The sequence below is a fragment of the Scardinius erythrophthalmus genome, assembly GCF_964197995.2.
Source record: "Scardinius erythrophthalmus genome assembly, chromosome: 2".
Classification (NCBI taxonomy): Eukaryota; Metazoa; Chordata; class Actinopteri; order Cypriniformes; family Leuciscidae; genus Scardinius; species Scardinius erythrophthalmus.
The window spans coordinates 41,991,465-42,018,491 of NC_138222.1; the positions used below are offsets into that span (position 1 = coordinate 41,991,465).

A 27,027-nucleotide genomic window follows, 5' to 3' on the forward strand; every position below is an offset into this window, starting at 1 on the left:
ATATGTTTATTAATATGTATCAGAACATCAGTCCATCAGATGTCAGATAACCGTTCAGTCCTTGTAATCTTTGAAAAGCATTAAAACATAACTTCAAATCATGAAATATTATTTTTAACAAAGTGCATGATTTGATCTAACTTATTATGACTATAGGCCTGTTTTCAGTTCACATTTTGCTGTTATCTGTTTCTTTTTCTAATCATCATTCCTGACAATTTAAAGGCAGATTACAGTATGCTTCGTTTCAGAAAACACATAATGGGATTTATCCTAAATTATCCTGTTCTGGTGAAGAAGAAAAGCAATTAGGCTTCAAAGGATAGATAATGTCCACTCACACTAGTGGGCTCTTGGTGCGTGGTCCCATGGGCATCACCTCCACTGTCAGAAACCCATTAACCCATTAGTAGCATTCGTCTACTGCTTGTATAGCAATTAAATTAAAAGTATGCCAATGCGTTATATAAAAAGAAATATTTAACAAAATGTTATAATAAAAACCGTATAGCCTATTCTAAGCCTATAGGCTGAAGGCTATATCTTTACTAATTTTGATTTACCAGCTTTTCTACTTGTCACTATGTGAACAGTTAATATATATCGAAATATTAGTGACATCTAGCGGCACAAAGTGGTCTTTATTTTTTTATTTTTTTTATTTGTAAAGTCTCCACAAAGTTTTTCTGCATATGCGTAAAACATGGTGCTGCAGCTGCCTGCTAACTGCTGAAAATGTTCTCACTTATAGCACTTCTACTTTCAATAATAAGTATAGGGTAGGTCTATAACTAATACTAAGTAAATATAGGGTGTAAAATATATGGTTCAAAATGAATTTGAATGATTTATTTAATTTTATCTTATCATTATGTTTATAATAATTGTTATATGAGAGTTACCAATTTTACGTGAGAAAATAACAGTTATCTTTGTCTTGCTCCTTAAAAAAGGTTATCATAAAGTTTCTGTGGTGGTGACGATTAGTGCATCCAAATTTATAATTTTCAGTTTAAAATCTCTGAAGCTCTGTTTCCTTTTCCACCACAAGGTGGAGACATACGCTCATTTTGGATGAGTCAGTGAGACGCAAATATCCTGTAATCTGCCATTTATACCCGTGGCCTGTATGATTTGTATTCAACAAAGGACATCGTTATTTTTAACATCCCAAATCGATTTTAAAATCGGTGTGACTTAAACGCATCAGAGGATAAAAGAGCACTGCGCTTGAGCTGCAATAATAAGAAATCAAAACAAAGAAAAAATCGAAGTGTTCAGAAATGAACCAGATCTGACAGCTTATGTATTTTCAGCGAGTGTCTACTCAGTATATTTATTTATTTATTTAGTACCGAATATTTTTTGTACGGTCTCTATTGTGTTTTTTGGCCGTGTTTTGGGGGACTCTCTAAGGGGGAGGAAACTGGGTGTTGCCCTTTTTACGTCGTCTGAATCCAAGCAGCAGCAAACACACACAGACACGGGCGGAGATTGGAGTCCAGTCTGCGCGAGCACTGCGTAACGGCGGCTTCATCGAGACACTTCTTCGTTAACCGGCTTTTAAAAAATCCGCAGAAACCGACACCATGGGCGTTGAAGGCTGCACGAAATGTATTAAATACATGCTCTTCTTCTTCAATTTCATCTTCTGGGTAAGTGGTCATTCATTCTGTGCGATGTTCCTGTGTCTGGCCTGAGAAACCGCCATTGTTTTGTTTTAATTATTATTATTATTATTAAGAGGACTGTTTATCCTTCATGTTTTACGTTATGAACAGGAATTTAATCCGCAGACTTGCGCCGCTAATTTTGAGTAACTTCAGGTAGGCTGTGACTAAGTTAATTCGATGAACATGAATCTGTGTAAATACAGATGTTTTATGTAGAAGACACAAGATTGTAGAACCGCTGAGACAAAATGATAAAGTCAGTTCGCTGTAAAAAGCTCTTTTTTCGACCTCAGGGCGAATAACGGACATGGGGCGGAGGAGTCCATCAACAAGACTTCATCACAGCTGTCGTCTATTAAAACTCCCCACAAAGACTTGTCTTATGTTTATTATGCCTGTCAAACTTGTTTTTAATTTCTCAAAACTACGCTACTACTAATTAATAGTTTCCAATTCACTTGGCGACACATTGAAGGAATAAAATAGCGCAGTAATAAATTGGCGTTGTCTGGTCCCTCCCTCTCGCTGTAGTTTGGAAAAGAACCTGGAAAAGTGAATGGTACTAAAATATTCCACCAGCCAGATACTGTTGAAAGTGGTTGCTCATCGTGCAGATGTGTAATAGTCACATTACTCATTGCCTGTGTCTTCGTTAATTTCTGAGTAAGAAACTTACTCTTACCAAACAGTCTAAATGGAAATCATTCACACATGTGTAGGCCTACACGTATGTCTCATCTACAGCTCTTTAAGTTGTTAGTCAAGCATTCACATTGTCCTCTCAAAATGGCTGGTAGTTTAATCAGGTCTCAATTTACATTTTACATTTAGTCTCTTGGTTGGTCAGCCTAATTCTAAGCCAAAAAATAAGAACAGTGCGTAACTGCATTAATGATCACGTAAGAAAGTAGGTTTATACGTGCTAAAACTAAATTTTTCTTCTTTTCTTCCCAGAAAGTGGCTTCATGAACAATACAACGGGAATTCAATACAGTTGCAGTGTTTAGGCCCGTTCACACCAAGGACGATAACTATAACTGTAAAGTTGCTTGTAATAATTGTTCTAGTTCAATTCTATATTCTATAACGATAACAACACAGAGGAACAATACTGTTTAAATCGATTTCAGAACGATTTTTCCCCCAGCCGATTAATAATGAAAACATTGAGAGCCAATCAGAATCCAGCTGCCTTTAAAGAGCTTGAACATTTAAAACGGCATACACAAAACTGCAGTGCACACTTGGGATAAAGAAAACGTTATTGTCCGTTGGTGTGGATGCAAATATTGTTATCGTTATAGTTATCTTTAAGGTTATTGCTCTTGGCATGAATGGGCCTTTAGTCACATTGAGAAACTAATCTTGCAGCCACTGAGATGAAACAAGAAACCAACATCAACCATAAAACAGAAGCATATTTTCCTGCTGGTTATGGTTAATGGGTTTAACACCCACACTAATTTCTTTACGGGCCCAACAGGTGGAGAGACCACTCATGTGTGAATGAACATTTCAAAACAGCATAATGGCTTCTTACTAATGAAGAATTTTGCTTTGAGAACTGAGCCATAGGGACGGTGTTGGAAAAATACCTATAAAGAAGGTGTTAGATCTAAGAGTCCATTGCCAAACCCATACAGGATGAGTTTGACAGTAAGTTGTGGTTAATGCAGAATGGGTGTGGGGGTTTGACAGAATGTCTGGGCCTTCTTCTTCTGTGCCTCATGCTTTGACATGCCAAGCATTCTACAAGCACCTCACACTGGGTCATGGGTCAAAAATAGCACCCGCACCGGACTGCTGGCAACAGACGGGAGAGGTTTGAAGGGGGCTCTATTTTTAAGACCCTTACACAGGTTGATAATAGTGTGTGAGAGATAGGGAGAAGTGTGCGTGGGAGGGCAGATGAAAATTCGTCACATTGCAGGAAATATTAACCAACATGATGGTGCAAACGTTTACTCAACCCAGGGCATTGGCTTCTATTTGTGTTCTCTTGACAACCCACTTATAAAAGGTGACAATTCGTTCATGGCTGAGTTAAATAGCTTTATGTATGAAGGCCGTTGTATATGGAAAGCATTTTCTGCCAATTTTGAATAAATCAATTAAATGAGAAAAATGAAAACTAAAACCAGATGCATCATCCCTGTCAAATTGAAAAATAAAATGCAATTGGTGATTTGACATTTCATTTTCACTACAATCTGGAAGCAAGACTCCCAAAAGGCAAACGTGAAAAAGATACTGCTAAAACATTTTTTACAAAGCTTTTTTATTAATGCTCATGCAATAATAGTGACACAATTCAAATTCAAATTTAAAGTTTAGTTTTCATTTTATTTCGTCTTTTATTTCACAGTTATTGTTTTCATTTTTAAAGTCAGCCTGAATGCAAATGCTATGTTAATGAGTGGGCGGGGCTTATTCAAGTAACGGAGAGTGCCTGAAAGTGAATGAGTGAGTGCGGAGTGCGTACAAGTTATTGAAACTACAATGTCTCGATCATATTGTCTTCGAGACGAGTCACGATAGCCAAAACTGTAAGTCAGCCTTTGGAACAACAAGAACAGAACACCACAAACCAGACTGTCCAAGCGTCAAACCTAGCCCCTCGGTCTGGCTTCTTCGGTTGCCAGAGAAACTGTTCAGCGTAAGTAGGCCATGTCACTAAGTTCACAAGGATTGTCCTCCATTATACTTTCCCTCAGGGTCACACTTCCTTCCCTATCAGGAAGGTATTTCTCAAAATATTGATGTGTGCTCTGCATAAATGCAGTAAAACACTTAAAGTAGTAGAAAAACACTGAGAACGGGAGGGAAGACATTCATGTAGATAAAGTCTTGTGTTCTGTTGTTCCACCGAAAGACACTAGTTGGAACTCTTAAAGGTGAACTATGCAGGTTTTTTAGCTTAATTTACCTTAACTGAACAGCTTCGCAGACATTGGAATGGTTATGTGACTTTTTTCAGGTTGAATGGTGGTCTTCTAGCACCCCCATAGCGCCTGAGAGCGGAAAAACCACCCTTGCAATTTTGGGCCGGCAGGCCGCAGGCCTCAGCATCAGGAAGTGTCTCGCGATGTAACGAATTGCTTTACGGCACTGCACACATACACATATACTAAACATTTATACGCTAGCCTTCTGTGTATCATGCATACCTCAGTGGACATGGCTCTGTGCGTTCGCCGGCTTCTTTGAAAACAAATGCACGTGACCAGAGGGAGAAGATGGGAGGGGGGAAATCGCCAACGAGTTTTGACGACATTGTTGTCAAATATCTATTCCGAAGCTGTAGGAGGAGCTCTATAGAGAAACCCGCGAGCAAAAAGCGAATTGCCAAAACTGCATGGTGCTGCTTTAAATAGTATTTTATGTAATCGAGCTTACACCAGCAAAACCTCATAAACCTAGTAGGACACCAGTAGGTTTTTTGTATACGTGTCCGGTGTGTGGCTGGGCAAAAAGGTTGTCCAATAGCAAGACGAGTTTCAATCAGTCCCCTCCAGCAACCTGTCATTCACATGAAACGGTTTTAGGAGTTGTCAACAAATAACAAATTCCTGGTGGACAAAATGGAATCTGCTTTTTTTTCTCATTTGAGAAGCTGTTTCACTTAGATAAATGTCACAACAGGGAAGACGATCACAATTTTCAGTTCATGCCAACTTAGTATTGGCTTTTTGCACCCTGCTAAATAGTTTTTTGCACTTTTAGCAACAGATTAAACCTGAAGCATTTATTCATCAAGCATTTTTTGACTCCCAATTCTGCAATGATTGAGTAGTCACTGTCAATGCTTTTTCTGTGTAAACAGGCCATTTGATGTTTGAAAATTCACAATAAAATGACAAAACAAAAATTGTAATTCAATCAATAAAAGTTTTTATGAGCATACTCAGCTTTTATTTGAAAGCATTGTAGCATGGATTGCAATATTATTGCCTGTAATAGCTTGTAATAGGGCCAAATATCCTGTATGACAAATAGATTATTATTAAATTAATCTGTGTGTTTGGCTCTACAAAATGAATGGCATTTCCTGCCTTTTTCTACATAAATTCAGTTAAAGTATGGAAACTGAGAAGGGAGGATGCCCCCAGATCGCCCCACAAGAATAATGGCTTATCCTGGTTATAACTCCCCCTGACACCTCTGGTCAACTGGAAAATCCTGTGTTTAGGGGAATCTCTGTTTACTGAGATATTCCCAAACTCCTTATGAGTAAATGTAATGTGGAATCCACCGAGAACGGGTTGCTTGAAGTGACAGAGCTTCTCCATGAACATCACTTTAAAACCTCTCCCTTTGGCTGGCCTCTGTTTACTCAGTTGCTAAGCAGCGGGGCTGCCTGAGCTCTGGAATGGGCCTATCTGGCCTTTGGAGGGAGACTGAGAAAGACAGAAAGAGAAATGGAAAGAACTTTTCTTCTCCGTGTTTAGCCGCAGAGAGAATTCCTTATTCAGAATGTGTTTATCATTCAGCATGCTAGTCTGCAAATTTAGGCAAATAATATCCAAGAAAACCATTTGTATTAGATAAAACATATGTTTGAACAAATTACATTTTGAATTTGATTTTAAATTTAATTTTCGTATTTTATTTTAATTTATGTTAGTTTTAGTCATTTTAGTATTTCGATTTCAACAAGTTATTTCAGTTAGTTCCCAAGGCAACATTTAAAATTGAAGTTTTTATCTACTATTTATATTAATTTTATTTTAGATCTATTTCAATTTTTCAAACGTTTTTAGCGTTTTAGTTTCAGTTCACAATACCAACAATGGTTATAAATGCTCAGTTTATTTTGTAGAGGAGAGGCTGTGGTTTCTTTTTACATCAACAGGTGTGAAAACCAGTAATGGTGGGAAAAAAACATTGAGAGAAGAGAAAGTTCCCAGTGTTTCCCTTGTGATGCTTAGTGTGTAAGAACCTCACCAACAAATGCTTTTTGGTTTGACCTTAAGCAAATAACTGTGGCAATGCAGCTGTTCGCATATGTAGAGCTGGTGCGAGAGTTGGATTCTTGATTGGGAAAGGGGTAGCTGAACGAGAGAAAAGAAGGGAAGGAAGTACACATCTATTGTTTTCACAGCCAGAGCTGCGCATTTTGCCCATCCCAGCATTCCTACTAATGGTCTTTGCTCTGTCTCACATTCCCGTTACTCTCCCCTGTGCGGTGTTGCCGGATCACCTTGCTTCTAACGGCACCCACCATGTTCTTGGCGGTCTCCAGTGCTCTTGATCTGCACTCTGCATTCCTCCACAGAGCCTACGCATTCCTGACGAGATCCAGCTGTTCTCACAGGGCCCAGCTCTTGTCGGATTTGACAGTGATTTCGCTGTAAATAAAGTCGTATAAACAAAGCCAAATAAACCACTGCTGCAGTCGCCCCTCCCCCGCCTTAACTTACCGCTTCTTACCCGCTCGCGCATACAATACCACACATTGTAGCGCTACTTTAAATGGACTTCTCGACTGCCTACGCCCTCTTTGCTTTTCCCCCATTTTCTATCTCTCCCTCCCCCTTGCCGCAAGAGTCTCTCTTGTGAATATGCCATGTGTTTATGGGCCTCACTCAACTGAATGCTCATCACTGTGAGCCATGTAAAGAGAAAGCGGGTTGAATCATACTGCTGTGGCGTACAGTGATGTTTTGATATTCTTAACCCTCTGCACTGTGGGCCTCTAGATGGGGTCTGTAACAAGATCCCTCCCTCCCCCTGCCTCAGAGAATGTGTCTCTCTTTCTCTTTGTTGAATGGAAAATAGGCAGACTACAAGAGATAGATCCAAGGAGACTGACAAAATGCGTCAACACACCACTTTAAATGTTGAGATGGAAAAGAATGTTGAGATGAAGATCTAAATATGTAAATGCTTAAAGATAAAAAAAAAGACATGTATAAAGTTCACAAAAAGTCTTGCTGGTTTCTTTTGGGCATTTAATAACAGTGACCAAATGTGTTAAAGTCGCACCATTTCTCTCCCTTAGCTGGCTGGTTGTGTAATCTTGGGGGTTTCACTCTGGCTTCGTCATGACACTAAAACAAGCAGTCTTCTGGATCAGAGGTTTGAGGGCACAGAACCACCCAGCACCTTCTACGTCAGTAAGTACATCACTTTTTCTCTTCATTTCCCTCTTTACTCATTTAGTCTGTTTTTTTTTTCCATCTCTCATTCCTCAGTCTCTCAACCCATCCATAAATCGCATCGCACAAAGTCTTGAGTCTTGAGTGGTGTACACACACACACACACACACACATATATATATATATTATAGGCCTATATATATAATTTTTAATAAGTAGGGATGCACGGAAATGAAAATTCTGGGCGAAACCGAAAATGACTTTTTTTCTTAACAATTATTATTTTCTTATTTAAATTGTTTTTGTATAATTGTATTATTATTTGACTTTTTAATTAAATTCAATCATTTTACTGAATCTGAATTTTAAAAATACAAGCCAATAAATAAAATAACCACACTTTTATTTAAAGGAACTCCAAAATTGGACAGAGAATATATTAAAATAATATTAAATATCAATATATTATTCTTCATTCAGTTCTGTGCAACATTATCAGATTTAATTAGGGCTGCACCCTACTAAAGATTTTTCTAGTCGACTAGCAGTCGTTCATTTAAGCCATTAGTCGACTAATAGCAGAATTGCCATAGGAACTCGCATCATTGTTGAGGGAGGATAATGACCTACAATGGCAACATTTTTCACTATCACGACAGAAAATTGAAATACTGCCCTAAAGTCACTAGCAGAAAGGCAGCACGATGTAAACAAGCCAGACTAGAACTCAACACGGTGTGACGGCAGCTTCACATTCGCTCAATTCAGTACAAAAATTGCTCCTCTTCATAACATAAGGATCACGTCCAACAAATGTTGTGATTTTCTGTTTATAGTTGTGATTAATGTTGTGAAATGTTGTGATTTTCTGTTTACCAGCACAGTATGGTCATTTCTCCATCTTGTTCGTTCTGCTTTTCACTTCCTGTCCTCCATCTGAATTTCACACGTCCTCAGAATCATGTGTCTGCAAACTCTTATTTCTCATGTATGTGAGGCAAGTAGCTAATTACTAAGCAACCACTGCATGGAATAACACAAAATATCAGCTTTTTAATGCATATAACCATTTTGATCAATCATATTTTCAAAACTACTGCCTTGATCAACACAAAATAGGTGTCATTTGAAAGCTTAGAGCCTGAACTTTACAATGAATGTAGCCAATTTGATTAGCTCCTTAGTAGTGCTGAGTTATTTGCTGATAAAAAAAGTTATGAAAATAATTTATGAAATACTTTTTGAAATATGTACTGTAATATGTCAAAAACATCATACATCTCAGATAGTCATGTGTCATATGTCAATTGAAAGGGCTCACTGTAGAATAAAACAAGCATAATTGTTTTGAGCTTTGACTAAACTTAAGCCAGTTTTTGTACGTGAAGCCCCGCAAGACCCATATGTAAATAATATACAGATGTGGCATTTATGTCACGTTTTCGCTTGTAACTTCATGATACATGCTCCAATCATAATATCATTACTTACAGCAGATTCTCATGCTTAAAATGAGTCTAAAATCAACATAAACCATTGCTTCGATCATGAGTTATTCCTCACGGAGTTACGAAACATAAAACTCCACAGGCCCTAAATAAAAACAAATGTAGCTTTTCACGTGGTGTTTTCGCTTTTAACTTCATGAAACATGCACAGATCGTAGAAAGTTGATTACTTACAGTTGATGCTCCCGACTGAAATGAGTCCAAAATCAACATAATCCATTGCGTTGATCACAAGATATTCCTTACGGAGGAACAATTTTAAAAATGTCCATTAGGGGGTGTCAAGGGCTAAACAAAAAGGCTACCTTGGTTCCAAATGCTGTAACTTTTGATTACGGTATGCTATCACCACAAAATTTTATCCAGATTCAGCTCACATGTAAGGGAACTTCACCGAAAGAATTGTCCTTCTATCTTATTTCCTTCCTGGGTTATTGCATGTCAAATAAGAAAGATATTAAAAATGTATATTTTTGTCTTTTATCAGCAGTTTCTCAGCTTGAGAATGCCCAAATGTAATTTTTTTTTCTACAAATTATAAAAGTTTTCTATCAAACAATACTTACCTTTTGACTCTCCTAGCTGTAGTTTTGGAGTTATGAGTCTTTACTTTGTGTATGTCAACGCTAACAATACCATCAGGGCTAAAGGGGTTAATGTTAGAGTGAGCGACCATGTAAAGTTGCTACTACTTACATGTTTCAAACATAGACTGTATAAAACAATGGACGTAGTGTCCGTGACGTCACCCGTAGGTTTCTGAAGAGCATTTTTGAAGCCCAAAAAGGCGGAGCCGGCCGTCGCCATCTTGGCAAGACCTTTTAAAAATCCGTCGCGTCACTCCCGGATAACCGAAAATGGGCAAAGAGGCGGGACGTGGGTGGAGTTGAGGTGCCTGGTTTTAGACAATCTATGGTAATTACAGGCCTATTTCCTACGCATATTTTTGGGGACATGTCAAACAAATACTTCCAATTTAGTCTGTGTTAGTAAATGTTACGCTATTTATGAAATGCAGGCGTAACATTATATGACAATGTTTCAGGCTGTTTTATACAGTCTATGGTTTCAGTCTACCGCTAATCACAGTCTGTCGGATTCTAGAGTGTAGTAAAGTTTTAAATAAAACTATAAATAAAAAATAAAAATGGAGCCAAGACTTCTTGCACTTCTTGTTAGTACAATTAACCGCACAGCAAGCCATATTATTTGATAATTGTATGAAATAATGAATTGCAGTTTAAATCTCTTCCGTGTTGGATTCATGAGAGAGACCGGAAGGTTACCGCTTGGTTTCAAGTGATAAGCCATATCTGAGGTTGATGGATGATAGGTGAACATTTGGATTTCCTGCCTGACATACTGTAATTACCACAAGGACCTTCCGTTAGCGATCTGTGTGTCAAACTGCTTGACCTCACAACTTCCTGTAGTTTTTGGAAGTGGTGCTAGTACTCGCAAAGTTACGGTGACCGAAAATGCACCAATTTGAAAATTTGTGTTTAATTTACTTGTCATTAATCACTGGGACGAAATGCAACCATCTGTACTGTCCACACTGATACGTTTTTGTTTGAAAACGCATCTTTTTCTCTCCGTTTTGGCCTTCCGTCCACACTGAGATGCCGTTTTTATCCTGCAAAAGCTGAGCTTTTTGAAAATGCTTTCCCAAGTGGATAGATTTGAAAACGCCGTTTTTACGTTGTAGTGTGTGGGCTGTGAAAACCGAGGCATTTAAAAACAATGATGCATGTTTGGTCATGTGACGCGTGTTGAACTGATTGGTTGGTTCACATGGATATTTGTGAGGTCAGAGGTTACTGTCAAGGACTCCAACAGATGCACAACTGGGCTGTTTCAGGTGACGAGTGGCGACTGTTAAAAGCCTTTTGTTTATTCAGGAAGTGCCTGTTTAGGCACTGAGGTTAACAACTGGGTAAACAATTCTCCAGTTCCAGTTCATGTCAATGGTATTACAAGACCTAATATTTATTGAGGAATGGATTTCAAGAGAGAAATATCTTATCTATACCTTAAGTGTGAACAAAAATTATTTAAAGTCAACCTAAAATGAAAATTCTGTCATCATTTATTCATCTCTTTTTTTTTACATTGTTATAGATTTCTTTTATTCTAGATGTATTTTAATGCCCTGCAAATGTAAACATTGAGTTTTATTGTAATATTGTTATTGCAAATTGTGCTTATTTAAATGTGAAACCAATGTTGGCTTGACACAGTTGAAGTTTTGTTGAAATAGTAAGAATGACTTGTGATAGTCTTGGATGCATCAGTAAGAAATTATTAGAAATTGTTAGAAATTAGGCCTACATACCAGGCAGTCAAATATGTTTTGACTATTGTTTTCCAGCTGTAGTGTTAATGAATATAGATTTCATAGACATACATTATAGCTTACAGCTATTATTTAAAATTAATATGAAAAGTGAAAAATATAAATACTAAAAAATATTCTAATTTTTTAAAAAATTAGGGCTGTCAAAAGATTAATCGCATCCAAAATAAAGGTTTGTGTTTACATAATATATGTGTGTGTACTCTGTATAATTGTTTTGTATATATAAATACACACACATGCATGTATTTATTTAAGAAATATTTGCATACATATACTGTATATATTTATATATAATTTCTATTATATATAAATATAATTTTTTTTATATATAAATTAGAAAGTTTTCTTAAATATATACAAGCATGTGTGTGTATTTATATACACAAATTTAATTATACACAGTACACACACTTATATTATTTAAACACAAACCTTTATTTTGGATGCGATTAATCGCGATTAATCTTTTGACAGCCCTAAAAAATATATATATTTTTGAGCTCTGCAACTGAAGCAAACCAACTAAATTGATACTAGGATTGATACTAGGGACTAAAGAGCATAGAAAAGAGGAACTAATGAGGAAACACCAACTAATTGAGGAAACACCAACAGAGTGGTGTTAACTCATTCTAATGTTTTGTTGAAAAATGCATACTCTTTAAAAAAAAAAAAAACATCTCTTTGTCATTTTATTTTTAACTCGGCTGTGTATTTAATCTTGTGATACATGGAAACTAACATGTTTGAGTGCAGGTGTCTGCTTTCTCAGGCTGTGGAAAAACCCTCTCGGCCTCTTTTTGTGAAAACAATGTTCTCTCTCCCATTTCCTCTCTCCTATCTGTTGGTCTTAAAGGTATTTGCCAGAGTTTTTCAGCTTGATCAGTTTGCCTGCATTACGGAAAACACGTGGCTCACATTCATCCAAAAGTGAAACCTAGTATTTCCAACATGTTTGTTAATGAGCATATAACTAATGGAAACAGGAAAATCAATTTAAGGAGCCACAGAGGGTTTGTACTGTGTGTTTTCCTTCTCTGTGCAACTTTCCATATCCCCTACCCCCAAACACACATAAACACATACTCAACATTCACTTTCTTTCTTCTGGAATGCAGAATATCTGTTATGCTTAATTGGAGATATTATTGCAACTCTGTGTGCAAAAGGGAGGAGTTTAATACGTGTGGTCCTGCTTAGGGTTTGGAAAATGTGAAATTCCCAGTGAGTCATGTGAAGTATTTCCTGAACATTAAGGGCTGATTACAGATGTGACTAACTGTGTGTGTTTATGTGTGTGTATGTCTTGTGTGTAAACGTGAATATAGCTTAAACAGTAGTACAAAAAACACCCCTGACTGGATTGCCTGAAGCAAAATGTTTGTTTCACACCATTTAGTAGTAGTAGTAGTAGTTTATTTCTTCGGTCATTATGAACATTTAAATCTTAGGTCACATGTAATTCAAAGATCCTGAACATAATACAATAAAAAAAAAAAACAAAGAAAGAAAAAAAAAAATATGTAGAAAGATAAATACAGAATGTGTACATTAGGAATTTAAATTCCTATTTAACATTTGAAACTAATTTTGAACAGCTAGCCTATTTGGCAAATTGGCACAAGTTTCCAAAAGGATTTTTTGTGTCAGTTATGTTAAGCATCACCAGCTTTGTGTCAATTTTATTACTATAATTCATGTATGAATCACAGTTTTTTCAAATATAGTTTCCTTTATCTCGATAAATGATTAGGCTATATTAACATGAGAATATGTGAAATAGTGGTTTAGCCTTAAAGGGCCTAAATATACCTAAATCAAAGAATGAACTAGTGTGATGTCATTTTGAACAAAATCAGGCCAAAATGAAGTTTGTTTCGTGTAGGGATGCACTGGTCATGATTTTTCATGGTTGCTTACGATTGCCAATTTTTTACAAGCAAATGGGCCGATTACAATATTTTTTCTTCAAATGTAGGCTATTTGTTTGTTTATTTGCTCTACTTCAGGCCAAACTGGCCTTAAAATATATGTAGCCATTTGAAATGATCCAAACTACACACATGAAGCATGAGCAGTTGTTTTTTATTTAAATTAGATCGAATTTAAGTATTTAAAGCAAAAACAGAATGATTTGACTTTAGCTTTGTGAAATTACATACCTGCGCGAAACAAACACAGCAGATCACTTTCTGTCACTAGGTGGCATTTATGAAACAGCAGCGACACAACATTTCCTTGGTTCCTTACCACTATAAACAAAGCAGCACTACGCTTATAAACACTTATACAGATAATTAAACAGAGGTAAGAGGGAAAAAAATGCTATTGAAACTTTTCTGAAGACCGTCAGTTCCCTTCTGAGATACATTCATATAAACCCCCACCCCCAATTCAATAATTATATTTTCTTCCAATATTTCAAGCATCGGGAACAGTGAGCTTGCTGTGCTTGGTACATTATTGGCTCTGTTGGTGCTTCTGTGCTCATTTTGGCTAATTATTGCAATTCAATAAAAAAAAAGTTCACTTTGACTGGTAAACACCTTTGAACAACCATTGGTTGCTGACAATATATTACTTTTCAGGTATTTCAAACTTAATTTCACCCCTAAGCAAAAAAACGAAAAAGGCCTTAACCTTTTGACCATCAAGGTCCAGCGCTTCAGTGGTATACAGCCACTATTATAAAAGCTCAGCGGGTGGCCTTCCTGATGTCTGGGAACAGCTGAGGGCTTGACTGGACGATCACACATGGCTCAGGCATGATGGGAGTGGCAGTGGTTGGGGGGTTGGGGGGTTGGGGGGTGGCCATAAAGGCGAGAGGTGAAACTCAGATTTGTGGCATCCAAGCACATGGTAACCTAATAAAGAATACTGTCAGGAAAAAAAAAACAGAGCAGCTTATTTCTGTAAGTTAGCAGATCTGAATGCAAAGCCAGAGAACCAGCAAATATGCATTTGGCAGAATTAGAGATTTAAGGGAATGATGCAATACAAGTAAAGAATGACAGAATGCGTTTTGGATCCCAGGCTGAAACAGAACGAGTATACTGTGATATTCTGTCTGTCTGCAAAGTGCAAAGATGCCATGTAAGGAGCTGCAGATGAAACATTACAGCTCTCAACATCTTAATGTGAGGAAATGGCCTGCAGCCAGAAGCTCTCTACACCCTGCCTTACTCTTTATAGAGTGTAATGTGAGAGAACACAACTAGAGCTCAAGTCCATCAGAGAAAGAGCATTGGACGGCTCCAGGTGGGGAAGCTTTTTGTTCTGAATAGAATAAAGGATTGTGCTTGCTTTAATAGTCTCTTTAAAAGTCATCTTTTAAAGGCTACAATATAGAATGCGATTAAAGAATAAGCACTCATAAATATTAAATAGTAAGTCAATTATTCATTTCCATAAATCATTGTTGTGATATTTACTAATACATTATGTTCTAGAAACGGCGTCAGGATGTGATTTACTGTAGCTGAACACAAACTCAAATGACTAAAAATATCCAAGACTCATCACTGTTTTTGTTGTACACACATTTGCGATGCTTTTGCTTCACTTGTCTTACTTGAGCAATTCCCATCAGACATTGTGTAATCTCATGGTGGTGTGTGGTCAGGTCAGCCATTCCCTGAAAATGCCTGCTGCTGAGTGTGAGGGGAATGGAGCTGGCCCGGGTGACTCAATTATTCCATATTGGCAGGGGAGGGATGTAACCATAGCAACAAAATTAGATGAGTGGCTGCTTCTGTACTTAAACAACACAGTTTGAATAAGACTGGATTCACGACTCAAACCAATATGACTTTAGTGCCCAGTAGTGCATCTTCTTACGGTCTTAGCTCTTGTTCACAAAATTGACAACTAAATCATAGCTCAGCAATAAGAATTTTTCTGCTGTCCCAGGCCTGTTTCAAACTGATCACTCAAGCAGTACATAAGTGAAGTACACTATCATTCAAAAAATTGGGGTCAGTAAGATAAATTTTGTTTTTAACTTTTTATTCATCAGAGAATCCTGAAAATGTTACAGTTTCCACAACAAATATTAAACAGCACAACTGTTTTCAACATTGAAAATAAAAAATGTTTCTTGAGCAACAAATCAGCATATTAGAATAGATTACATTGTAAAATATATTAAAACAATAAAGTAATTTAAGTAATATAGTAAATAAAATCATTTTCATGTATACTAATTTCACAATATTACTGTTTTTACTGTAAACATTTACTGTAAATGTTTCAGATTTAAATTTTTTTAATGAATCGAGATATCAAATTTTCCTTATTTTTCAATATATTCAGGAGTGGATGCACCTTATGCTAGCAAGTCTCCGCTATCCTTCACAAACTTCACTCAATGAGGGCCACCACGCGCATACGTGTCAAACAGATGGAGCGCAATTGAATAAGAGCGCCATAATTCTGACTAAATTTTAAATAAAAAAATCAATATATTCAATTCCGCACGTGTAATGGCGGGGACGTTGAAAATCATTTCAGTATGCAAAACTGTTACCCAATCATAGCACTGGGCGTTTACTTCCAAGTCTTGAATGCAGCACGCCTATCAAAACTGAGTGTTTAAAAGAGAGGGTCAAAAACTGGAGAGAATTACTTCTAAATTAGGATATTGATAACATTATACAATTATTAAATAAAAAAAGTTCATGACTCCTTTAAGAGTAGGTAAAAGTTCCTCATTTGACAAGTGTGTAAATGCAAGATCAGTTTGAAAGCGGCATTGCTGACTTTTTGCAGTATGTTCAGAGGTGTCATTTACGGCTCTTCTCTTTTTTTCAAAACTTTTAAAAAATTTCAGATTGAAAGTCTCATAGCAGAGAATCACTGAACTTCGCTGAATTTATACCACTAATCACTAAACCACTGTGTATGGTAAACCCACACAAAGGTTTGTTACTGTATATAACACAATCTCATGTAAATTACATTTTGTTTGAGTAATTCTTTCCAGAAAGGATGTTTTTTGATTGATTCACCAGAGAAATCCCCACATTTTCCTTTTAGTAAAGAAAACGTAATGAATAGGGTTGGGTTTTATCCGATACCTGTACCTACTCGGTATTTTTCAAACGGTTCCGGTGCTTAAATGGTTCTTGAAACGGTACTTTAGAAAACTAAACCGCACACACTTTATCAAAAAAATAATACCTCTCTCTTTCTCTCTGTGTGTGTGTGTGTGTGTGTGTGTGTGTGTGTGTGTGTGTGTGTGTGTGTGTGTGTGTGTGTGTGTGTGTGTGTGTGAGTGTGTGTGTGTGAGTGTGAGTGTGTGTGTGTGTGTGTGTGTGTGTGTGTTTTCCTGAAAAAGATTTTCTGATTAAATGAAAACTTGTGCCGTTTAAAAGGCTACTGGTGTAGCCGAAAACACTTGAGTTAAGATCAAAATCTTGTCTTCTCATATTATGACTTTTACAAAACAGAGAAATATCTGACACTGAGCAGAAATATTTAACCTACACAGTATAGCCTCATATAAATATACTTGATATTGATATACTTCATACTTGATATGCAAGATTTGCAGTTGGCATTAAAATAGGCCTACTAGACTTACCCGAAGAGGAACACTGGCAGCTTAACTTGAACTTTAGTCAAGCATGTCAGAGGTTTTGGGTTTTAATCCGCATTCGTGTTTTTTTTTTTTTTTTTGTTCAAAACCGATTATGCTCATCCAACGCATTCTATATGCAGCGACACTTTGTGTCCATTATATTTTGTGATTTCACCAGAACGAAAAGATATGAGGCGCCGTCTAGGGCTTAAATCAAACTTCATTCACGCACATATGAAACATTTGCATACACATATACTAAGTAGTCACACATACATGTATACTGCTGAATGCTCAAACTAATACATATAAAATGCACATCTAAAGTCGCTCACGCACACACACGCAAACTCTACACACACGAGACGCGCGGATCTCTCTGCGCACATACTCCTCTGAGACGCGAGCACGCACACACAAACTCTCCGCGCACATAATCATATAGACGGCGCCTCATAAATAGATCGATCTCCGCAACGTATTGAAGCACGCGTCCGAGTGAAGACAGTGCGGTGTGCGCGAGCCGCAAGAGAAAACACTGTATCCGTGCCACTGATCGCAGTGGCAACGAGCACTTTGATCACTTGATTTAAAAAACACATTTCAGCGCTAGATCGTCTCTTATTTAACAAACGAACTAAATGAATGCTCTGCTGGTTTACTGGAGATGTTTTATTATTGGATCATTCGTGCCGCGAGATGTTTTATAGGGGGCGGTAAAAAACGTCAGGCACCAAAATCAGGCACCAAAAGTTTCGTTCTTATTCGGTCTCGTTACTACCGTTTACGTTGGAACCGGTTCCCTATTGGAACCGGGTTTCGGTACCCAACCCTAGTAATGAATGAATGTCTTATTTGTTCCTCCTTTAGTGGCCAACCCCACCCAGTAACCACAAGCCCATTGTGGCTAAAGTGATAATGTATTTTTCGACCAATATCATACACATGACAAACTATAAACTCAATGGCAATCTAATAAAAACATCCCATGGAGATCCCCAGTGGGATCTGTCAGTCTGAAAGAAAAACTCAAGTACTCCTGCATTATAAAAAGAGACCAACACGATACTGAAAGTAAGCTTAACACTTTTTGTTGAATGTTCTCATTTGAAAAGTCCCCACCCTTTGGCATAGCCTACGTGTGATAGCATACCAGTGTCAGCAGGCCTCATGAGACACTAAGCTAAAATGTTTTTTTCAGTCAATACCTAGAATTCATTTATATTTAGTTAGCACAAATGGCTTCCTGTTCCTATGATCGCAATCACTTTGAAAATCCATCAGCACTCAGCATTAGCTTTGCAGCTCATAATCTTGAGTCATTTATACCACAGAACTGATGTGGATTTATGCTCTTCTCCACTGAAAGCCTATTCAAGTGTACAAATTAATTTCAGGAGTTTTACTGGTTGCCAGGTTGAAGCACTTTGTGAAGAGTTGATGAGAAAAATAAACAATCATCAGACCTTATTGAGATACATCTTAGCAATCCTGCTACTGCTAGTAATTGTAATGTAATATTAGCTCATTTAATTTTAGTGTCAATAATGTAACTTGTTTTTTGTTTCGTACAGTGTACAAATATTATTAGCTTAAATCACTGTATCGCATTTGAATAAAAGGAGAAACATAATACATTAATGTTAATTTTTTCTTCCTCTTCAAAAGCAGTCAGTATGTTGTAAACTTCCTTGGAATGCAAAACTAATGCAGTTTGTTCCGGTATGCTCTTGCTTAACAGACGGCTGCAGACATGCATTTGGATACTTATCTGCAGTTCTTTTCTGGCTTACAGGCCAAAAATGTATTTCAAATAAGTATTGTTTTTAAAGTTTTGCTTTTCCATAAGAATGGCTTAATTTGCTGTATTTTAAAGGTCAAACTGTGTTTCTTAGCTGACCAAACATTACACTTCCTTCTGAGGAAGTGACCTTGAAGTATTGTGACATGGCCTTTTGTGTTTGTCATTGTTTTCTGCCTTCGATTTCTTTAGTTTCTTCAAATTTGAATGGCACATCTTAAGAGTCCAGATTGGGCTGTCAATTCCTGACTTGCTAAAACAAAGTTTTTTTTTTCGTCTGTGAAAGAAGAGTACTATCCCAGATTTTACCGACTCTCTCTTTTCTCTACCACTGTACACCTTACTTTCATAGTTCACTTATACCATACTATCAAATATAGAAAATCAGTGTCTTAAAGGGATACTCCACTTTTTTTGGAAATAGGCTCATTTTACAACTCCCCCAGCGTTAAATAGTTGAGTTTTACCGTTTTTGAATCCATTCAGCCGGTTCTGGCGGTACCACTTTTAGCATAGCTTAGCATACATCATTGAAGTGGACAAGACCATTAGCATTTCTCTCAAAAAAATGACCAAAGAGTTTCAATATTTTTCCTATTTTAAACTTGACTTCTGTAGTTACATTGTGCACTAAGACCGACGGAAAATGTAAAGTTGTGATTTTCTAGGCTGATATGGCTAGGAACTATACTCTCATTCCTGCATAATAATCAAGAAACTTTACTGCCATACCATGAGTGCAGCAGGCGTAATGATATGACGCAGCACCTGCAAATAGTCCCCAGCTCGGTAACTTCCAACGCTTCCTGTGCAAGCAGGTTGTCACGTTGGTTATGTTGACGGAAGGTAGCCTATTTTCAGGAACAGCTCCTTATAGGTAACAGTTACAGGTTACCATGTTGCTTTATGCAGACACAAAGCAAATCAAATGTGCATGTTTGGACTTTCAAAAGCAAAGATGTTCTGCATTCAAAGGACACAAGTTACAGAAAACAGTCTCTTGAGAAAAAAAAACGAAAGGAAAAATCTGCTCACACATCCCAGCACCCCTCCTCCACTACAGCTCCGCCTGTTGCCTGAGAACATGCCTCCCTCCCTCCCTCTCTCTCTCTCTCTCTCTCTCTCTCTCTCTCTCTCTCTCTCTCTCTCTCTCTCTCTCTCTCTCTCTCTCTCTCTCTCTCTCTCTCTCTCACTCTCTCTCTCTCTCTCTCTCTCTCTCTCTCTCACTCTCTCTCACTCTCTCTCTCTCTCTCTCTCTCTCTCTCTCTCTCTCTCTCTCTCTCTGCAGCTTTTCCACTCACCATTACTTCCATTGTGGTTCAACTCTGAACTCTAGCATAATCTGTTTGTGCTTAAAGTTTGCAGCGTGTGCACTGACTTTCCCATTCCCTTTTCTCCCTTAAGGTGCAGTCACATTAGTGAAATTTCAGCAAAATTTGTGGGGGGAAAAGTCAATTGTATCTTGTCAATATTGTGCCGATGTATGAAGCACATCTCACACAAAAGTCACTTTCAAACCAAGCAGATATCTGTTCAACGTGGCAAATCTGTCCTACCATCTTTAATCCGTTGCAAAATCTGCATTGAGAAATGTTTTTATGGTTTAGCGATGTATAAATCACAGAAGTCAATTACAAACCAAGCAGCTGGTTAATGCGGTGAATCGGCTTGACAAACTTGAAACCGTTGCAAAATCTGTGTTTTGATCTGTGCAAATCTGTGCAAAATAATAAAAAAAAAATCCGCTCTCACACGAAATTCTGTGGATTCCTGTTGAAATGACTGAATTTCAACTGCACCTTTACCCGTGTCCACTCTTTCACCTCCTTTCCTTACTACCTTTGTCTCATTCTTCTCTTAATTCTTTTGTCCACCATCCTCCTTTTCCTGTTCTTCTCCATCATATTTTCCTGATTTTTTTTTTTGGGGGGGGGGGGGGGGGGTTGCGTGCTCATTTCCTCATGTGACATGCCCAGCTCTCTCTCTCCTTCTCTTTCTTTCTCTTTCACTTCCATGTCTTTCACTGGCCGAGAGCCAGGCGTCTGCTCTTGGAATTAACCAAAATTGCAGCTGCATTTGGCAACTTTCTTTGCACTCACACATGAATTCAGACACTCTTACAGAGACTCACATAGACTCAGACAGAGACGCAGACAGCAGAGTCAGTGCCTCGATCCAGGAGGTTGGGGGTCTCTTCATTGTATTGTGTCATAAGACAGTCCTTCCCTACAGGAAGCACCTGCAACTAAGCAAATGCATAGAAATATCCTTACGTAGAAATTCATCTCAAAGTAATTACACTCTGCACAGTTACTCAGTAGTTCAGTAGTTATGGACTTGGTAATTGGAGATGGACATCCAAAGACATCTGAATCAAAATAGAAAGAGGGTTGTTTAAAGAGAAAGTAAAGGTGCACATAGGGAGAGTTGGAGTGTATTATGCAGCTGTTCAGTATGCTAGTAACATCGTAGCGCTCCACTCAGACCTGTCACGCTGAGAAATGGCCTGATGGCGATTCCTTTAGCCCTGTACCCACTGCAATTAAGTAAATGGAACCGGGACTCAGACAGTCCTCTCCCGCACAGCCCAACATTGCATTGATTTTATTTATTTTTTATTCTCTTGCAACGGAATGGGCACAGTTGCTAAATGACAGCGGGACATTTAGACATTTTAAAAACTTAATTTAATTATGCTCTGGAGATTCAGTTTGTGTTAACAGCAGCATTAGAGCTAGAAGTGCCTGGGCGTGTCTGTATGGCTGGAGGATGAGAGAGAAGGGGCTGGCAGGACAGAATCAACTGAATTTTAATAAGAGATGGGGAAACAAAGAAGGCGGGGTTTGCAATACTCTTCTAGAGAAATTATGTATTTTTAAAATTGTTGAATAGGTGGTTTAGATTAGGGAATCTAAAACAAACCAACTGGTTCCTATTGGAACATTTTGAAGTAATTACAATTTATTAAGATTAAGTTAGTCCAACTTAAAATAAAAAGTTATCACAACACATTTTCTTTTGTTTCAATAACTTTTAAGTGAAAGTGATGTGACATGTGGCCAAGTATGGAGTCCCATACTCGGAATTTGTGCTCTGCATTTCACCCATCCATGTGCACACACATACACACACCATGAACACACACCCAGAGCAGTAGAGCAAAAAGACACCCATTTTTTTGCTGCGGCACCCGGGGAGCGATTAGGGGTTAGGTCAGTTGTGGGTAATGAGAGTGGAAGTTCATTCACTCCCCGCCCTCACCTACATTTCTTGAGACTCAAACTCGCGACCTTCAAGTTACAAGTCCGACTCTCTAACCATTAACCATTAAAGTTTATTTACTTTAAGTTGTCAACTGATCACTTTTTACAGTGTACTGAGGAAGAATGTGTGTGCCGAAGGGATTGACAAGATAGAATCAATCAGTGAATTGATTAAACCTGACAAATTTTCTGATTTTGACCAGATTGCAAGGACATTTTTTTTCCTGTGGATTAACTTGCACTAAGTTACTTTTGATTTCATGCAGACTTTAAGGAGCTATTTCTGCTTAATCTGACTGTTAAAATTGCATTTGCCATTGGAACCCTGATGTATAGGCTGATTCAGTAATATGAAATCATTTTTTTCTGACTTTAAACCAGTCCATTTATGTCATGATTCTGCCCTCTTATCATTATCTTTCTCTAGTCTGAGGCAGGATCATGACAGACCCATGTTTTGTGTACAAACAAATGGCCATGTGCTTGTACACAAAACATGGGTCTGTCATGATCCTGCCTCAGACTAGAGAAAGATAATGACAAGAGGGCAGAATCATGACAATTTAGGTGCTACCATGTAAAGCACATTTGTATTTATTTTTTCCTGACACAAAAATAGCTTTTGTTGAAATAGGCTTATACAGTTTTGATTTTGGGTTGGGAATCTTAAACAAATCTACAAGTTCCTGTAGAAGTAAGAATGTGTGTGCCATATTTCCATATACCTCTGCATGAAGTGACTGACAAGTAGAATCAAACAAAACAGTTTCCAGAACAGTTCACCAAATTGGATTGTTGTTGTTTTATTTATGTATGCATTTATTTATTGTTGGAGAGAAGAAATAATAGCTAACAACAAAATAACAACAAAAATAAACAACAGACTTACATTTTTCAATGTAAACACGCGCTAGATTGACAAGTATGACCGTTGCGAAAACGCGGCACTCAAGTTAAAAAAAGTTCAACTTTTAAAAGATGTGTCTCGAAACACATCCACTACCCGCATCTTGCCTTTTTCAAAGCAAATATGCTTTCTGTGTGAACCTGCCTAAGAAGCCGAAATGGCCAAATAAGTATTTCCATCTTGTGTGGACCTTATGCAAATACAGCTGTACCTTAATTCCAGGTAAGATAACTATCGCATGTGAAACTTCATAATAAACAGGATATCACACATATTAGACGCCATAACACACTGAGGAGAAAACGGAAAAAACAAACAGCGTGTCTAGCCCAGAAATAGACATATACTTTTCAGAGCAGAAGTAAACTAAATGTCAGGTCTGAATAGAACACATGAATATGAGTATATGATATTAAAATATACAATACACAAAAAGCATAAATCGATCAATACGATGATAATATTTGAAAGGATTAATCATAGAAATAACCATAAAAGAATAATCATACACATTATTTTTATTTTTCTTATACACCACATGTTTACCAAGATCTTTAATATGAATGAGTATAAATTAATAATGGTTAATTTTATACTTTTAAGTTGCATTTGTTTGGTTCTTTTTTCAATCTCAAACAATTATTTTATTTTTATTATTTAGAGGTTTACACAAAAGTTAACTGTAAACTGCAAACATTAAACTTGTCTTTAACTCAAAGTGTTAATTACTAAAGCTAAAACAAACAAAAAAATACAGAATCTAACTTGCAGGAGGGAACAGGTGTTACAAAAGAGGAAGATACAGTTGAAAGATCATTCACGCTACCTCATATTCTGCATGCTGGGTCACACACGATTTCAGTTTGTGTGTGGCTGATTGTTTCTTAAGAGAGAGAGTTTTCTGTTCTATTTCTCTCTTTCTCTGTCCCTCTATTTTCTGCCATTTGAACATCCATGCAAACACTGCTGCTGCACTCCATGGCCTACTGGGGTTGCTATGGTTACAGCAGCTATCACTGAGCCTGTGTTACTAACCGATGTAAACACTGGAAAAAAGAGTTCTTTCTTTCTTTCTTTCTTTGCTGTTGAATCTTTAACTCCACAGCTCTCTTTTTATTATTATTTTTTTCCTTCTAGCAGTGCACGTCATGCTACATAAGACCCTGATTTGCTATTAACTGAAGGCGCTTTTTTTTTTTTTTTTATGTGAATGAGGGAATGGAAACAAAGTTAATTTGGGCCTCTTAGTATGACTTCCAAATGTCGTGCAGTTTTTCTTCTGCTTAAAGTAAATTTACCACCCTATCAAAGTGAATACACAGTGCCTCCTGCTGGTCACAATGAAGTAGTGCACCCTCGATATATAAACTATTTTGATCGGGTGACTTTTCAAATCTAGTTTGGTTATTCAGTTTAATTAAGCATCTAAACAACTGAGCTTCATGGCTCCCTCTTTGAGCTCAGTTTTTTTTTGTTTAAGGATCGTAGATATTTCCTTAGTATAACACACATGCTTTTCTTTTGTAGGTGTCTACATCTTGATTGCTGTTGGTGCTGTGATGATGTTTGTTGGATTCCTTGGTTGTTATGGAGCCATACAGGAATCCCAGTGTCTTCTCGGAACAGTGAGTTACAAATCCTGAGACCACTCAGCAAATTCCTCAAATCACATGATGCCTAACAATAACCGGAAGTATATATTAATAGAATGAGTGTAAAACCCTACTGATATTTGCATTGCTTTTTAGTTGAATTTATCGAATTATTCTAAGTAAAGCATTCACTGAACTTGTTATGGTGCCATGACGTTGTCATTATTTTAACAACTGCTGACCGTTTTACACTACTGTTAGTAAGTTTGGCGTCTTGCACTGTACGGCACTGACTCTTGCCCATATGCAGTACACATCCTTTTTTGTTTCTCTCCAACAGTTCTTTGCCTGCCTGGTAATTCTGTTTGCCTGTGAGGTTGCTGCTGGAATCTGGGGATTCATGCACAAAGACCAGGTTGGTTTCATTAATACACCGTGTCAAGCTGACACATACACATCTGTTTACATATTTTTGTAATTAAATCTTCTTCTTTTTCTCTTCAGATCTCCAAAGAGGTGATCACTTTCTATGACTCTGTGTATGACAAAGGCACTTCACTCGCTCAAAGCGATCAACAGCAGGCTGCCGCTGCTGTCTTGAAGGCCTTTCACGAGACTGTAAGTAGTCCTTGTGTACTGAGGAGCACAACAATAATCAAGCTAACACAAACTCCACTCAAACCAGATAATGTTGTAAAGACGCTTCTCTAATCAGTGTCATCTCTGGCTTTCAGCTTAACTGCTGTGGCAAAGGTGGATTGTTAAATTCATTTGGAACGTTGTTCACAGACACCTGTCCTGGAGAATTGAAAATTAACGCTGCAGTAAGTCTACCCCCAGTAAACCCTCGAGATAGAGAATTCTCATTTAAATCATCATCTCTCATAGCATGACGAAAAAAAACGTTTTCTCCGTTTTTCAGAACTGTCACACCAAGATCAAAGAGCTTTTCTCAGAGAAGATCTACCTGATTGGCATCGCTGCCCTGGTTGTTGCTGTGATCATGGTGAGGGATTCTTGAGTGTGTGTCAAGTTACACTCTACTATCATTTGATGTCGCTTGTATCACATTTTACCCCTATTGTGCCCTTTTTCCTTTCTAGATCTTCGAGATGATCTTCAGCATGGTGCTCTGCTGCGGTATCAGGAACAGCCCTGTTTACTAAAACACAGGGGCAAGATATGTCCTTTAAAAACATCAGCCAAAAAAAAAAAAAAATCATTTTGTTTTATATCTACCATCTCCTATTTTGTTTTGTATCTACCATCGTTTTATAATATAGTCACTCTGTCCTGTTCCTAAAGTCTCAGAACAATTTTTGTGCATTTTTGTTCAAATGTGGCGGTGGAACCACCAACAACTAGTCTGCTATTGTTTACGCTGTAGTTGGCGATGACTAGTTGCGATCTGTAGCTTTAGCAGTAGACTTGTACACACACACATATATATATATATATATATATATATATACACACACACACACACACACACACACACACACACACACACACACAAACACACACAGTACATTATCACATGAAGGATGGATACATTTATTTGCTTGTAGTTTTATTTTGTGTGTTAACCGTTAAGTTCTGCTATTGCTATCGGTTACTATCATTCTTTTCGTATGTACATGTATAAACTGTATATATTTGCAGCCCTGTATGGCTGAATAAGCATGAATCTCGTATTGAACACTCCTGTCCATCTTCTTCTCCGAGACTGCTGCTTGTATGTACACGTTTCTTCCTGAGAAACCACTAAATAAACAGTGTTAGCTAAGTGAGAGAGAAAGTCAGAATACAGTGCTTATTGAAGGTGAGAATGCCAAGATTGATAAATGTTTAAAGACCCAGATATACTCCGTTTTCCGTGTTCTGCTCCTTCTAGCGCACAGTTGAGCGAGAAAGTACACTCTATTGACCGTGCGCGTGCACTACCAGGTTGACCTTTATCAAGCGCTCTCAAATCACTCGCGCAGACACAAAAATCGGGCTACACGCATCACCACGCGGACAGGGGAAGTATACTTTCGTCTTAACATTACAGAGTTGTAATGTTAAGTTTGCTGCTTACACTGTATGCCATTCAGTAGAGCTCATTCGGTGCAAACAAAGCTTAAATGTATATTCCGGATTCAGTAGAAATTAATATCAGTAGACAGCACTTTTCCAAATTAACTGTACCTCATTTTCTTCAAAAACAGCTACAATCTGGGTTACAGCAAAGTACTTACACGGGGG

The 27,027-nt window shown here is 37.6% G+C and overlaps 1 protein-coding gene across 1 annotated transcript; it reads left to right on the top strand.

The window, feature by feature from the left end:
* Positions 1 to 1,076: 1,076 nt before the first annotated feature.
* cd81a (CD81 molecule a) lies at positions 1,077 to 26,575 on the top strand. Its single transcript, XM_081359726.1, has 8 exons — positions 1,077 to 1,655; positions 7,675 to 7,789; positions 24,716 to 24,813; positions 25,121 to 25,195; positions 25,285 to 25,398; positions 25,515 to 25,604; positions 25,703 to 25,786; positions 25,884 to 26,575. The coding sequence occupies exons 1-8, from the start codon at positions 1,590 to 1,592 to the stop codon at positions 25,944 to 25,946; spliced, it is 705 nt and encodes a 234-aa protein (XP_081215852.1). The 5' UTR covers positions 1,077 to 1,589; the 3' UTR covers positions 25,947 to 26,575.
* The last annotated feature ends 452 nt before the right edge of the window (positions 26,576 to 27,027 follow it).

Excerpts from the sequence above, each read along its gene's own strand:
- cd81a (XM_081359726.1), top strand. The coding sequence starts at position 1,590 with ATGGGCGTTGAAGGCTGCACGAAATGTATTAAATACATGCTCTTCTTC. Across the intron at positions 25,196-25,284 it reads GATTCATGCACAAAGACCAG|ATCTCCAAAGAGGTGATCAC; the intron begins GTTGGTTTCATT and ends TTTTCTCTTCAG. Across the intron at positions 25,399-25,514 it reads TGAAGGCCTTTCACGAGACT|CTTAACTGCTGTGGCAAAGG; the intron begins GTAAGTAGTCCT and ends TCTGGCTTTCAG.